Genomic DNA, 16,464 nt, shown 5'->3' on the forward strand with positions numbered 1-16,464 from the left:
TCTCTGTCACAGCCTTTCTTCTTGATATATAGTCTGACATATTGGGTATAATTTTGGTTGATTTTTTTACAATGATGAAAACCCTTACAGTGATGTTAGCTTATATTTTATTATTTTCTACCTTCAAATCTGACAGTCTGGAAGTGATAGCTGGTTCAGATCCTGCGGTTGAACTTTAACGGCGGCGTTAGTGGATTTAAAAAAAAAAAACGAAATTGGGAAGAATAACTGCATAAACCATGATAATAAACTTGTACTGTGGAAATAAATGGCAGGGTCCTGTGTCTGGGAAAATAATCACAGGGCGCGCAGTCTGTTAGTCTCGCTCTGTCTCTCATCTCACTGTTTCACCATATACTGTAGATCCCCTGCTCCCTGGAGCCCCATTGCCTTAAAGAGGAGTGGCGATAGATGAATAATTGGCGGAGATTTGGGGAGATTACGCTTCTTAACGGATTTAGTTCACACACAAGACTGTTTTCACTGATGTAAATCGTCCCAGGTCACGGCCCTATATCTTAACATGCATGAATGTGTCGTCATTATCGAACTGCAATGGTTTCGGCTTCACAAATCTAGACGTTCAAGCAAACGCACTTTTACGACGACACTTGCCAAGGCTGTCAGTTAGAGGTCAGAGGGATGTATGGGCCGAATGAGAGTCTGGCCGGGATTCAGGAGCTCTCTAAAGTCCCTGAGGTGAGTCCTGAACTGGGGCGAAACCACTGTAATCCATAACCCAGTGACACTTATGACTGCTGGCTGCTCAACTCTCTCACCGAAACTGCAGTACATATTCCCTCAGAAAAAAAGAAACACAGAGGTTAGAGTCATTTTAATCAATTTTTGTGGGGAGAGTGCTTCATGGTTTGTCTTTAAGCTATTTCCATTTTTTTATGTAACTGTTACTATGAACTACAACTTGTGCAGGAGTTTAAGTGTTGTCTCATTATCTTATCATAATTTTAACGACCAATGGGAAAGCTTCTCTGCGTTCCCTCAGGTGTCGTATATGATGAGAACGAGAAGTTGAATGATTTCAGTGACACAGAGAAGAATTAGAACGATAAATAAAACAGAAGGAAGATAAGTACAGACACTTTTAATGTTTGTCTCTTGTATCTGTTGAACATATGTTTAACGACACTGACACAAACATTTTTCAGATTTTTTTTAACATCATGGTTTAAACAGACTACTGTGTTGTGCTTTGTTGTTGTTGTTATTAACTCCACAATGAAATTAAGTGGGAAAATGTGGTATGGGTCAGTTTAATAATGGTATGTACGATGAAAATGTACTGGAAATATGTTTAAAACATGTAAATCTATCTTTTGGAAGTCAAAATCAAAGTTGGTCATATAGACTCCCTGGAGCTTTTACAGTTCACAATTTATCCGAATGTCAGCGGTGCACTTCAGTCTGGCTCGTGGACCGCGGCACGACTTTGCACTTTTGATTATGATAGCAGAAATTGTGCTGAATGCACTTACCGCTTCTGCACCGGACCACATAACTGTTTCCCCAAGCAGTTATCCAATAGAGCAAATAACATTATGAAGCTTAGGGAGCCATCTAATCAATTTCTGCAGAGTTTGATGACAGGGTAGAGTAGAGCATGGAGTCGGGATCAGATTACTTGTTACCCAGACTAGACTGGACCAAAAAAAAAAACACATCAGCACAGTTGATATGGCTTCGGAGCTGTTTAGTAAGGTCAAAGGAAGGTCCTGCAAAGAAAAACATATAGTTTATACGTTAATGAACTGTGGGAATACTGTACATGCTCAGTCTTTAAATTTTGAAGATAAACTTCTTTAAAATTTGATTAGTTAACACATTTGAACATAGATTAAATTGATTATGAAGCGATAAGGATCATAAATAAGAGTCATCAAGTTGATTCATCAACAGTATTACATAAGGAGACATCTCAAGTACAGCATGCACAAAGCTAGAGGAGAAGTGTGTGTTTGTCTGTGTGTGTGTGTTTGCCGTGTGTGTGTATGTGTGTGTGTATGCCGTGTGTGACACTGAACATGTTTGCTTTCTCCTTGTAGAGGGGATTAACCATCAGGGAGGCTCTCCTCTCCCTGAGAGCGGTAGAACAAGGCAGCGTCCTCAGAGACATGTTTCATTCATCCACGTCTCAGTTCATTTTCACCTCTCGTCTGCCCTGAGGTGTGTGTGTGTGTCAGCTGTGCCCCTGGATGGCCCCCCCACTGTTCACCTTTTATTGTCGAGCACATGAATCAATACTCGACACTGGAGAACAGAAAGGGATGCTATTGAGACGGAGGCATAACAGCGCATTGATTGAACACGGGATACAAGCCCCGCGCGAAGCCATTAACAAGTGTAATATTCAAAGCGGGAGTGCAAAACCTGAGGTCAGCTGTTTTCATTAGTTTGTGGAGGAATAATGGGCAGGAAGGCACGTCAAAAGGAAGTGCATGTGTGGTATTAGAACTCTGGGATATCAGCCCCCTCTGCTGGACAGTTCCCACCTCCAAGTATGAGAGGAAACCGATTAATAGTGTAATGTCTGAGATTATACTGCTGTGATTATTGGTAAAGATCATACTCTCTATAAGAATGTTTATAATCATCATACTAACACTGCAATAGTTATGTTTTTTTATATACAATATTATTTATTTGTAATATTATTAATGTAATATATAATGAAATATGTTATATATGTTTATGTATTATATCATATATATATATATATAACTGTTTTGTTGTATTGTCTGTACTATTATATATTGATAATGTAATTTTATAGCAAGCTGGGTCTCAAATTTCCTTAAGGATTAAAAAAGCCTTATCTCATCTATTCTAAATCACAAGCAGAGAACTCGTGAATCAAAAACAAACAACCTTAAGGAATCTGACATTCAAATCAAATTTGGGGAATAACCTCATGTTCAGTTCAATTCTTCCCTACAGTTGGTAAATATTAAAATGATGCAGAGTTGTGACGAACTTACATGTTCAAAATCTCGAAGCATCATCTCACAAATCTATTTTCTCCCATGTAATTTTCAGTGAAAAGCAGAACACAATACAGACTTCACTCCACTCGTTGGCTCCCATTGAAGGGATGATTGCACGCTCCACTCACCGGCTGCAGCTGCGTGCATCATCTCCACGGAGACTCTCACCAAATCTTCTTCATGTCGCTTTTGCATCTGTCAATATCACAACATCGTCTGGCAGGGAAATTGAAACTAATTTTCGGAAAAGAAGCTGCCTGTTTGAATCTGAGCCAACTAATCTAAACTGGTATCTGTAAATTAGCCGAACCTGGATCTAAAACAGAGGCTGCTCACTTCCAGGATTTCAAAAAATTGTATTTGATCGATCTTGCTGAGATGATAATGCTGCAAAATACACATGAGCAATGCCAGTGTGCGTGTACCTCACAGGAACAGGAACAGTATTCAGTCTTTTCGCCTAGTGGCCGTAATGTGTGACAATGAGCCGACCAACTTCAAACCCTTCCCTTTGTTTTACATTGGTTTCACATGTGTTGAGCATTAACGTCAGCGCTCATTCATCCACCCACTTGTCAAAAAAGATGAAAACATCTTTTAAGTCGCTGCAGCAGCTACACACACACACGGGTCTATTACCATTCACTCTATCTGCATGGGATCTCCACAGATGGCTCGCACAGATATTACACACTGACCGTCCCCGAGCTCTTATTACAGAAGTTCATATATTACTCTGACAGAATATTTACGTTTGAACAAGTTTCCTTTGATAGGTAATAAATTACAGTCGATGTCTGACATTAAATCAGGGACCGGCCTTACATCTGTAGCACAGTGTTATCAGGGCTTTTGGAAATGAACTAGAGGGGAACTTGGAGAGCGCATACCTCCGTCAAGGCTAAAGCCCCCATCTCACCATGTGGAAGGATATGAAAAAATATATATACATATTGGATAGATCCACAAATTAATCCGGATCCAAACCAAAATTCAATGTGTTCTTGTAAAGAAATGTCCGACCCCTTCACAAAGTTTTAATGAAAATCGGTTTAGTAGTTTCTGCATAATCCTGCTCACTAACAATCACAGAAAAGCTGATGAAAACATAATGTCCTTGGTGAAAGATATTCAAGTTGCGAAAGTCTTATTGTCTCAGTTAGTTATAAGTGTTTAATTAGTAATTTTAAATTGAAAAAAAAACTTTTTGATAATGCAGAATAAGAGGAGTGAAAAGGTTGAATTTATAGGCATTATAATCTTTAGGTGGAAATCTGAAAAATCGCAAAGTTTTAGTAAAAATAAAAGACAAATGTAGTTTAAAAGAAAATATGAGCTGCAACAGTTTCTAAGGCAGGTCCAGACTTGTTCATGATTTCACTGTGAGGTTACCAGGCCACATGTGGCACAAGGATGCATGTGGAGGGTTTTTTGATCAGCCAAGCAGCATGAAGCTTCACAGCAGGAAGGTTCCCGGCTGAAATATGTGTGTTTACTCCGGCTTCCTCCCACAGTCCAGAGAAATGCAGATTGGGTTGGGTTGATTGGAGACTCTAAATCGATCATAGGCGTGAATAGTTGTGTGTGATAGGTTGTTTGTCTCTGTGTGTCAAGCTTTGTGATGGTCTGGCAACCTGTCAAGGGTGTTCCCTCCCTAATGTCAGCTGGGATTGGCTCCAGCTCCTCTCGTGACCCTTGTAGGAGAAGCGCTAGATGATTGATGGATGATGAGCTGAGATAATTATCTGCTGGTTCTAGCTTCATATTTTGCATAAAAGCATGAAGGAATAGTTTGATATCTCTAAAACTCAAACTGTGAAGCAGGGAAAACATTTCAAACAAAAGACAATCACGAAGAAGTGTGGATTTCCTATATTTTCATTCCACATTGGACCAAAAATATAGATCTTTTTCAAATGTAATAATCTAAGTCACTGCAGGCATACTTACATTGCTGTTACTCTCCTTCCACTGCTGCTGCCGGTCTCACTGTACAGTTTCCTTGTGATTTATCTCTCACTGAGGGTCTTGATATCTCTCTGTACAGATTTTGATGGCAGTGATAAAACCAGGCAGTAAAGTAATGTCAGCTCTCTATAACCACAGCTGGTGTTACTCGCAGGAGGGCTGCTCTCATGTTGTTCAGACATTTGGAGAAACTCTTTGCGATCTCCTTTGAGACCTACAGACCTGATAGGAGAAACACGTACAGTTACATACAAACCGTGGCTGCGACTCTGTCGGCCACTTTCAATGTCGTAAAGTCTCATGTGTCTCAGATGTTCACATTATCGCTAAATCAGACGTGATTGATGGCTTTTGTCAGGAAAGTGGGCAGAAGCACTTACGATGAATATGTGGCTGCTGGACTGAATGTGGGAGCAGTTACTTATCTTATTGGAGCGACAAATCAACGCTGAATTACAGTTATCTTTCCTTATCACCTGTCTCCTATCAGCAGGACTCTGTTGCTGCTTTTGGGATAAAGGTCATCATCCAATGACAGGTGCTCAGGGAAGTCTGGTCATGTAAATAAAGAAGTGATAGCCTCAACTTTCTTTTGAATCCCAAACAATATATCTTTCAAAAGCAGTCAAAAGCAGTTGGGTGCAAAGTTATTTAAACGAAAAATTTGATTACATACGTCCACCTCCCAGCCCCCTTGTGAAACCACATTCATATCCACTAGATCCAGATTTTTATTTGAATCTGATCCATACTGCAAACACTCATAAATATCAGTCTTATAAATAAGCCTCTTTTCAGGATTATTTTCTGAGATATCAATAAAAATATCTCACAATATTAAAGGAAGTAAAAAAATCCCGGATCCACTGAAATTTAATGGTTTCTTCCTAGGGTCATACCCTACCCCTCCACAAAATGTCAAGGAAATCCGTTGAGTCGTTTGTGTGTAATCCTGTTCACAATCACACAAAAGCAGACGGAAACACAACCTCCCTGGCTGAGGTCAAGGCCTCTCGTTTAAAAATCAGAACATCTGGGAACAGTGTGGTGAGAGTTGTAGAGCAGGGAGGAAAAACAAAATGTTATAGGTAAAGTGTGGTTCGGCCAAGAACCGAAACATTGGCCTTCAGGTGAAATAAACAACCTCACAGTTGACAGTAAATGAGATCAACCCACAGAGGAACAGCTCTCAGATTGTGCACCTCTTTGAATTTGAAGTAGGTGTTGCTGGCAAAGGCGAAGCCAGTCCCCCCTAGAGAGAGAGAGAGAGAGAGAGATTTGTAAAAGGAGTGCGGAGGGGACTCTGGCTGACCTGCCGGGGGATCAGATGTCTGGAGGCTTTTGAACTGACCACTGTGCACTCTCCATGATCCGCTGCTCTCCTGAGCTCCTAAAGCCCAGAAGCTTTTCTCTCAGGTCCGCAGATCGATCCTCGCTCGGCTGTCGGTGGAGTTGGAGACATTTCACTTCATTCTGTTGGACTCTTCCCACTTTCTGTGTTGCTATTAATATGCTGCATATTCTAAGACAACACAGTCTGGATTTTATTTGTGTCACCCTGAGGCATAACTATGAGAACAGCATTTTACCTGTGGCAAAGTGTCTGTTGCCATATGATTCATAGAGATGTTAAAAGACGTTCGGGAGGCACTGTAACAGAATCCAAACCGATTATTTTTAGATGAATAGTGTTTTCTTCTGTCGTTTAATTTTCTTTCTCTCCAAAAATCATGGAGCAGACAGGAGAAAAAACGTTATGTAATAGATACAAAACCTACTTTATAGATCCTCTTTTTCTTTATAGTTTTAGCTGACAACTATTTCTTGCCTCACCGACTGTAGTCTCTGAGCAGGAATTCTTGAATAAGGAAATACTGTTCAATTTTAATTTTAATAAAAAAACTTGGGGGTAAATTTATATCACTTTCCTTATTAAATATTTGTGTTGAGTTTAAATATTAAGTGACAACCTATTTTAAATGGTAATTATCTCAATGAACACTGGATGGCATTGTTGCTGTTCAAGAACCCTGCAGTTTTTTGCAGCAGCACTCCCCCCTCTCTAGATCCATTGAGGGGGGGGGGGGGGAGACGGAGAGTTTGCTGCATGTGCCGTATCACACGTATTGTTCTTTGATTTACATATAGGGATTTACATATTTGATATAGTTCATTTTCACAAAATGTCATCCCAATCAGAGTGGGACTGATGCAAAGCACATGAAATCAGACGACGTTTCCAGTCGAGATGGCAGAAGTCATCAGACGCCTCACCTCCCTCCACACTCCATCCCTCCACCGGGTCGCAGTGATCAGCTCCACACCGACTGATGGGGCTTCATTAGTTGTCAGCTCCTCCTCATGAGGTGAATACATTGACTTAGCATTGTTCATTTTTTTTTTGCAACTACATTGTTTGTCTGGCTCCTGTTTTCCTCTTTGTGTCAACGTAAAGTGCATGTGAAGGGATGGATGATACGGCTCAAAATGTTAGTCAATATCGATAATTATCACAATAAATGTCACATTATTATTTCTTTTAAATTTAAGACTGAATTTTCCTCCTGAGTGAAGCTTGTGGTCTCACTCTTTTCTTATGAGCAAACACAATTAACATAGAATAATTATTTCTTATACCTTCTCACATTACCACAACATCCCACAATGTGTGGGCAATATACAGTTTATATATAATCTTTGTTGATATTGGTGAAAATTCTACTGGGATCCTTTTTTCATATTGTTTTATTTCCTAGCCCGAAGTACGTGCGTGTTTTTAATTATTCGTCTTAAAAGAGGACTTCTCGATAGAGGTGGGTCCTCTCACCATCTGCTGAGAGCGAACACTTCTGTTTACAAACTGCTCCCTTCAGGAACATACAGGAGCTGTCTGGCAGATCCTCCCGCAACAGCAGACAAACCAGATTTTCAAGTCTGGCTGCGGTGCGCCCGGCTCACCTGTGTTTTGCACCGGACACCAGACGCCGCGGGTCATGAGGAGCATCACTGTCACTGCTGATGCAAGGCTGGTTTTCTAGGCTGTGGGCTATAGCGATATCAACATATGACGGCACCTAGTGAAATAAATGACTGATTTATTAAATCTTATTCATTAACCCAGCAGAGGGAAATGAGTGGGAGGATTCTACTCAGCATTAAGTAAAGAGTAAAGGAGATGATTATCTGGAAGTGTGAGTGAGGTGTATTTCCAGTGTATTCCCTCAAGCTAGTGATATATATGGATGCCGGACATTTTTCTCGGAGTAATGTAACTGCTCCGGCATTCACTCCATAATCATGAGTGAAATATATTACCTAAAATGTAAGAATTCAAACCTTCCATCTTATTTTATAACTGACTTCAGTGGTTTTCTGCAGATTTCTCTTCATGACAGGATTACTTTTGATCCAGGCTTGTTATTCAGAGTTTATTTGAATTTCCAGCTCTGTGAAACTGAATAAATAATTAATTTTGTTCACTGAAAATCATCAGACTTGGAAATGCAAATGAGACTAATGACTAATTGTAAAACAAGTCCTCGCTCTGTCAGAATGTTTACCTCCGCCAAGGAGGTTATGTGTTCACCCCTGTTTGTTGGTTTGTTTGTTTGATTTGAAGCAAAAGGATTGAATGGATTACCACGAAACTTGGTGGAAGGATGTGGTGTGTATCAGGAAAGAACCCACTGACTTCTGTTGAATAATGATATCAGGGCTGAGCCGTGATTTTCACTTTCAATAACATGGCAAGAAAAGGGCGTTTTTCAACCATTTCACCATTTTGCCTGGGAACAACTGATGTATTCTAATTAGAAAACAATTTTAAGGTGTGAAACTTGGTGCAGCTTGATTCCATTTAAAGGGATTTGTGGCCTTGGCGGAGGTATGCCGTCTACGGAGAGGCATCATTGTTTTCAACTGCATTACATGATCTTGTTTGTGCTGGGAAATGAAAAAAAAAAAAAGTTTATCATAAAGTGCTTATTCCATATACAAAATTAACATGCTCATTAACCTACAGCTTCTGTGGCACGTACAAGATGAGAGGCTCTATGGAGAACAAAAAAAGGTAAAAATATCCGTCTTGCTGATGTTGCAGTGCCGGCGTCAGTGATCTCCCCTTGTTTGTGACCTCTGTCAGCTGACAGTGAAGGTCTACAATAAGCAGCAGTGTTGGTGAGTAGCACTCACTGAACTGTCTCTTCCAATAGCGGTCGCTTCACATCCTGTTGAAAGAAACAAGCGCCTCAAATACCAATTCTGCCCCTTCCACCTAATTGTTTTCCACGCTCCGCTGAATCTGTCTTCGCCGCTGCTCTGTTCTAAAACCGCAGCACCATAACCTTCACTTTAATGGTATTTGAATCCAGCGTTGCTTATTCCCAGCAGGTAAGTGAGACTTTTAAATTGAAAAGAATATATAAATATATATTTTTGGGGATGGCCATGGATGTAAAACGGTGTTACAGGCAGCATCTCCAGGGAGGGCAGCAGCAGCAGCACAGCTGTCGGAGCGGGTTCTTCTTCTTATACCTTGCAGCCAGCCTGAACTTCTCATTAGTAACATCCACGTAGTCCTGCGTCCTCTCCACGTTGGTCTGGATGTGTTCCATGTAGGCCCCTTGCTCCTCCACCAGCATGAAAATGTCCATGAACAGGTCCCTCAGCTCCTTCATGTTGTTCTCCAGACTCAACAGCTCCTGTCAGCGGAGAAGGATTATGGGGATTAATACTGTAGATACCCGGGACATTAGTCAGAACCTGAAGCTGGTGGCAGAGACAACTGCAGGACTTACAGTACAGTAGGGAACAGACTCGGATTCAGTTATGGTAACAAAGTGCTTTCACCATATAAGCTTTAAATTAGGGTTTTTATCTTTAATAACTGTGCTGCCTTGAAGCGTCAATATCTGTATTTGACTTCCATACATATTTGTTTTATTGCCTAATGAGTCATAATGATGTTTATAGATGGATCAGAGATTCACGAAGAAAGAAGGCTTAACAAATCATATATGATGATGAAAAAAGCCTTTGTTAGTCAATATCATAAACTGTATATAAAGATGGACGGCACATCTCCATTTTCTCCCACTATCCAGGAGGGAATGCAAAATATCCTGGGTACTAAAGCTGCTGTCACCCTCACCTTGTGTCGCTGTTCGATCTCAGAAAGCTGCGCCCGTGTGATCCTTTCGTCGTTCAGCAGGTTCTCGTTGAAGACCTCCCACTTCCCCGTGGCCACCATCTCATTCAGCTCCTCCTCCGCCACATCCCTCCCTGAAACCTCCAGCTGCCGGATGATAAAGTCCTTGCAGCGCTCCTGCTTGGTCAGCAGACCTTCGTTATACTGCAGCATCACCTGAACATAATCGTAGCAATTATAGCAAAAAAGAGAGAATATATTAAAGAAAGACCGGGGGTGTGGGGGGATGAGAAGATATTGAGTCCTCTCCTGCTACCATTCTTTATACAAGATTCCTTGACCCTCTTAACTCCACCAGCGAAAAATAGACTGCACAACACATTTACTGCATATTTAAAGATAGGAAAACACTGGTGAGAGGAATGTATCCGACAATTAAGTGCTTCTACTTCTCTTCTCCCAATGCTATTATATCACTTTATTTTATAATTTGTATAATTCCAAATGAAAAGAACGATTTTCTAATACTTTTGCTTAGACAGCTACCACTTAAGCTCCATTTAAAAGCAGTGCTTCAAGTATGCAGGGTACATTGACAACCTGCTGGAATTTGCGGTACAGTGCTGAATGCTGGCAGCGTTGTATTCTGGTGGTGACAGCGGTCAGTCCGTGCTGCTCCTCACTTCTTTGGACTTCCTTTACAAGGGCCTCCAAACGCCGGTGGATCCTCTCGGCCTGGAGCTTGATATCTCGCGTGATGCTGCTTTCTTTCTTCATAACACTGAAACGACGCATGGTCGCCACCAGGGTCTTCTGCTGCTGGGTGAACTTGAGGATCTGTGTGTCGTCGAAATGAGACAAAACATTATAGACTTTGTTTTAATCTGCAGAAACTTTGACTTTAATACCTTAAAGTCATATACAGATAGAATGACACAATTAGCATACACTCATAAATATCAGTCGCATAAACATGTTGGATTTTTTTCATCAACATGCTTGAATACATTTTTTTCAAGAAATGAAAATATTGGAAAGGCCCTGTCTTACAATGTGCCTGGATCCAACCCCTGATCTGGATGTGCAACTAAATGTAAGGGTTTATTCCTTTTTCCCTCTTGTTAATTTTATCGAAACCTGTTCCTTGTAATCTTGGTTACAAACCAACCAACAGACAACAGGAAAGGGGTGAAAACATCGCTGGATGTAATTAATGCTTTTGAGCTGGTTCAGGCAGCCACCTCGAGCTGATCTACTCATGTGACCTGCTTCACTGTCCATTATCCTCGATCATACACGCCCTCCTAATTGTACGATCCAGTTACGCTGCAGAGATTGCCCATCTCTCCCTTAGCTTGTGAATGCCTCTGCTGCCGTGTGTCAGTGTGGCTGCCTGTCCATTCAGTCCACCCCACCTCACCAGCATTTACCTGCAGGCTCTTACAGGGGGGTTCAAGATATGTGCTGAAGTCAGACCCAAGTTGCCAAACTCATTATTTACCCTGTTTACCAAAAACAAAGTTTATCTTTACCTCTGTCTCCAGCGTTGTGATCTCATCTCGGATTTGCTGACACTCCGACAAGAAATTCTCGATGATTGGCTCCCCCTCGAACAGCACAGCCTGTGGCATCGTGACCTCGACCACCATCGAGTCGTCATTATCATCCTCCGCTGGGGGAGGACTGGTGTTCTCACCTGCTGCCCCAGAAAACTCCTGGGCCCTCTGCTGCAGCTCTTCCAGGCGGTCTCTCATTGTGGACTCACCAGGACACCGAGCTGTTTACAGAATGTGCAGAAGACATTGATGAAGCATTGTGAACAGAGGATACTGACATTAAGTGACATAAAATTAAAAGGGAAGTATCAGCTGATAACTTCAACATTACAAACAAATGAAAGTTCATATCTCACTTATTACTTTGGAGCATACAGTGCTGTAATTTTTCAGTAATATAGATGATTGTGAAAGTTAGCAATTCAATTACAGTCACTGACAGTCCATTAAGGCTCTTAACCTCCAGGAAATGGATGGGAGTCAAATTTTGTCTCTGCCTGGAAAAGGGGTCGGACATGTGGGTAGGCTGTGTTCTTTAAGCTGGCTATGTTCTCAAAGCTGGTGAGCCTTCCAGGCATCACCTGGCTTTAGTTGTATTTTTCAGTGACATTTGCACCCAAGATGTAAGGAGAGACGAGCAAGACTAAGCTAATGTTTGCTGTTGATCAGTTGTTCGGTAAACATCGCTTAATGTTCAGACTGTGGCGACATTTAAACTGGTATGTCCAGTTTTCTACTAAAAGGCAAACAACGTAATGTGGAGGTGTTGGTTTGCTGCTGTTAAAAGAACATCAAAGAACAGTTATGCTTGGTTAGTAATTGCAATTGCACTTTTTAATTTATTACAATTTCCAAATGTCTTGTTCCTGTCGGCTGGGGAAAGCATAACATCTGCAAATAGTGAGCTAATTAGCACTTTGAACCTGCACTGTTAGAAAATGTGTGTTGTTTCGACTTATCCTCTGAGGGTCGAGAGGGGTGCTGGGGCAAATCCCTACTGACAGTGGGCTAGAGGCAGGGTACACCCTGGACAAATCACCAACAAATCACAGGGCCAATGTACAGAGGCAAACGTTCATTAACATTCACATCCACAGAGTCTCCAATTGACCGAACCCACATCAGCCAAAGTACCTCCTAACCGGGATTCGAACCACAAACCTTTGTGATGTAAGGCCGCCGAGAACAAATTCTTTCCCACCCTAATACTCCCAAGTCCAACAATTGCTCCCTTACACTACAGTTAGAACATAAATACAGAGAATGTGCAAATTGAAATGGTATCAAAATGATTCACATACTCTGCATGTAAAGGGCATATTAATAATGAAAACATAATAAAACAGCCATTTACATATATTGTGTATATATATTAGTGTTAGTGTCTGGGATATTTTGCCTTCATTTCTGGATAATAGGAACAAGTGGAGACTTGTGGTCTATCTTTATATACAGTCTATGGTATTAACATTTTACAACTTACAAGATACTGTATGTTTTTATAACAACAAAGTAGTTTGGATAGATGTACCTGGAATCAACTGGTGTGAATATTTGAGTAAATATCACTGTAAATTCAACTGTCCTTATAATTAAAGTGGCAGATCATGCTCTCTGCTGAACCTGCAAATCTATTTTTAACTTGACATGAGAAAAACAACATGAGAGCGTTTATCTGCACAATCAGTCAAAATGACTCAAGTAAATTTTCCCATGGGAACTGAGTGGGACGTTTGTGTTCAGCAACAACATAAACAAAAACACAAGAAAAAGAATAAACGCCAGGCTGCCTCGCATCTAAAACAATGACAAGTAGAAAAAGTAACCTTGATGAACACAGAACAAGAACGCAGAATCAAATCTGACTCTTGTTTTATGGGACTTAAAATGTCACGAAAGATTGAGCAGGTCTTTACCTCCATCATGCTGATATCTGCCAAAGTCAAAGTAACAGAAGTGCTGATGATTACAGACACAAGAAATAAATTCAGATTTCCTAAATGCCTTTGACAAATGAAGTGCATCCAACCACAGATTCCCATGCATTCAAGTGGGCATACCAACATTTTTGAAAGTGCCTTAGCAACACAGGGATTTGGGTTTTGGCTCCAGACCTAATCTTTTGGAAGCACATGACTGTGTGTGTGTGTGTGGGGGGGGGGGGGGGGGGGGGGAGTGTTTGGCTCCTGAGAAATGGAGCTTTTCAAATCACAGACTATCCTATTGCTGGATAGATTTCAAACAGAAAATACACTATTTTCTCTCCGTACTATTACAAACTTCTCAGAACTCAAATAATTTAGAAGTACCTTTTGTTTTCTGGCCTGATCTCTTCCCCCCCGTCTCTCCCTCTCCCACTCTATACCTGCCCGGCCCAGAAGAGCCGATTAAAAGGAAATTGCTGACAGGATTTGGGAGCACATTCTGTGTTGGGCCTAAGAACCTGCGTGGGAGAAAGTGGAGCGTGGTTCAAAGGAGTCCAGCCTTTACCTCTTTGTTTATTGAACGCTGTGTTCTCTAAAAGAAGAAAACATTTTCTTCCTACCGTCCATCTGCTCCCTTGTCTGTGTGTTGACATTCGCTCATGTTCATGCAAGTGGAAAAGAGGAGTGCCTGAATGTTGTGTTTTATCACAGGTCAAACATTTGTACTCTACATGCTGGTCCTTCAAGAATAAGTTCTGCTTAAAATATTCCAAAAGTTGTGAATGTTTAACTTCCAACCACTTCTTTAAGTTGAAGGTGGACTTCCTGTTAATTACAACATATACATCAACAGAAAACAACCACCAAAAAGTCAGGCTAACTTTGTTTTTTTTGTTGTTGCTTTGGGGATTTATTTCCACATTCTGTTGCACTTATTGCCTTTTGCAGAGGTGGGAGTGACAAAGTGTATAGATTTTTTGAAGTATGAATGGTTTAAGTTAAATAGTCTAATGTGGCGAGTCTCAGCTAGATATACAGCCGGTAGAAATGGGCTACAGAGGGCTTACATTTATTACCTTAATTTTAGTAAAGAGGTTAAATAAGTACTTATTCTTTTAGATGAATTATTTGTAACACAATTAAAAGTACTTCTTCTTGAGTAAAGAATGTGTAGTTTTGCCCCCTCTGGCCTTCAGCAAACATTTTAAAATGAGGATTTTACCTTAATGCTGTTCGTACTCCATCATACGTCTGTCTGATGAGTATTCCCCCTCGTGTAGTCCAAAGCGAGCTCACACATTCTTTAATACCATCACGCCTTCCTCAGATGTCCCCCCACATTCACCTGGTGCTGCTCAGCTGAGCGTTAAAGGTCTGAGTTCTCTGTAGCGGTTGTACCACCAGCTGTGTATCAGGACAGTTAAGACTCTCACAAGCTGTGAAAGTTGTGAGGAAGTCTGGCCGAGTCCGTTGAAAGCACCTCCCCCTCCTTTTGAGAAAAGTCTCGGTATCGGCCAATGGGAAAGGAGCAGACTGAGGCCCCATTTGGTTATCTAAAGAAACGAGAGGTGACGCCATTAGGTAAATGAAGAGGGAGAAACAGAGGGAATTCATAAACCCTAGCCTCAGGCTGGAGGAGGAAAATAGAGCACAGCAAACAGCAGTGTTTTGTGTAAATGCTGAGGCCAAACAATAAGGATTGTGGGTAAGGTGTCAGGTGTAGGGCATTTGGTTTCTGATCTGGAAAGTGCTTTTCTATGTGTGGCTTTCTGGGGTAAGCCCTCATGGTCGAGGGGTATTGTACTTCTTAGGCTCCAGTGACTCCACTGAGTACTTTTGACAGATTTCTACTGACAAACTCTCCTAAAACCCAGGGCGCCTTTTCAACAAGGGAAGGGACGCAGTCACTCTCCGCTGTGCAGCATAACACGCTGTGCAATGCTGTTTGAAGTGTGGCGTCAGAGAGGGAGAGGGGGGATGGCGACAGACAAGTTTTAAAAATGAAAAGATTTTGATGCACAGGGACAATTGACCCTCAGTCCTTATGGCGTGTATTTCGGAGGCTGGTCATAGAATTTCTGTCATTTTTCATTAATTGGGGTGAAAACCTTCAGAAAAGTTGTAGTGCAGCAGCAGATTTCTCTCTGTCCGTCTATTAGTTAGTAGGATTACGCAAACACTACTTGACGGATTATGACAAAACTTGGTGCAAGGATGGTTCGGGTCAAGAAAGCACCCATTAAGATTTGGAGCATGATCCAGGAAATGCTCAATCTATGGCAGTGGTGAGGTGCACGTGAATAAACAAACATCGCTCTCATATGCATCACATGACAGCTACATAGACCAAGAGTGAAAGAAAAGTTACTAAGTGAGAGGGAATGGCATTTTAAACTGAGATTTGACTGTCTGTGTGGATGGCAACAACTTTATGGATGATATTGAGTGAGCACACGGAAAATGGCATTGCCAATAAACAGCTGCTAACAGCTACACAATGCAAGGAAAGAGCAAAACACAAGATTCAAGATTTCTTATGTTATCATGAGAAGTGTCAAAGATTTTTGGGTAAATTATGAAACTGCAGCAGGACACATTAGAAAATGGTTGGCGACCACAGTGCCCCAGTAGTCGTGATTTCTTATTATTGTGGTGACCTATGATTAATGACACTCTGTATTTCTAATTCATCAGGCAGCAGTTTAAAATATATTCTTAAGCACCAGGATCCTTTTTCTTTTGTATCATTGAGCTTAAGTTTGAAAATCACCAAAACTGGAATGATGAGCTTTCGCTTTGACATATTTCTGTTCAGTGGGCGGTAGAGTATTATTTCGGAAAAAAAAAAAATGAAAGCACATTAACTGTAT

At 41.1% G+C, this 16,464-nt stretch overlaps 1 protein-coding gene across 1 annotated transcript; it reads right to left on the reverse strand.

Annotated features, from left to right (window-relative positions):
• Positions 1–9,430: 9,430 nt before the first annotated feature.
• On the reverse strand, positions 9,431–14,875 carry stx19 (syntaxin 19). The gene is made up of 5 exons (XM_061089267.1): positions 14,817–14,875; positions 11,646–11,890; positions 10,714–10,950; positions 10,117–10,329; positions 9,431–9,667 (listed from the first exon to the last, which is right to left on the reverse strand). Exons 2-5 carry the CDS (start codon positions 11,865–11,867, stop codon positions 9,431–9,433), a joined length of 909 nt encoding a protein of 302 aa, XP_060945250.1. The 5' UTR covers positions 11,868–11,890; positions 14,817–14,875.
• Between the last annotated feature and the right edge of the window lie 1,589 nt (positions 14,876–16,464).

Source organism: Limanda limanda, chromosome 16 (genome assembly GCF_963576545.1).
Source record: "Limanda limanda chromosome 16, fLimLim1.1, whole genome shotgun sequence".
In the NCBI taxonomy this organism is placed as follows: domain Eukaryota; kingdom Metazoa; phylum Chordata; class Actinopteri; order Pleuronectiformes; family Pleuronectidae; genus Limanda; species Limanda limanda.

Bases quoted from the DNA above. Each gene is read 5' to 3' on its own strand.
- stx19 (XM_061089267.1), bottom strand. From the start codon at position 11,867: ATGAGAGACCGCCTGGAAGAGCTGCAGCAGAGGGCCCAGGAGTTTTCT. The intron at 10,951-11,645 runs GTAAAGATAAAC...GACGACACACAG, and splicing joins TCACAACGCTGGAGACAGAG to ATCCTCAAGTTCACCCAGCA. The intron at 9,668-10,116 runs GTGAGGGTGACA...CTCCGCTGACAG, and splicing joins AGATCGAACAGCGACACAAG to GAGCTGTTGAGTCTGGAGAA.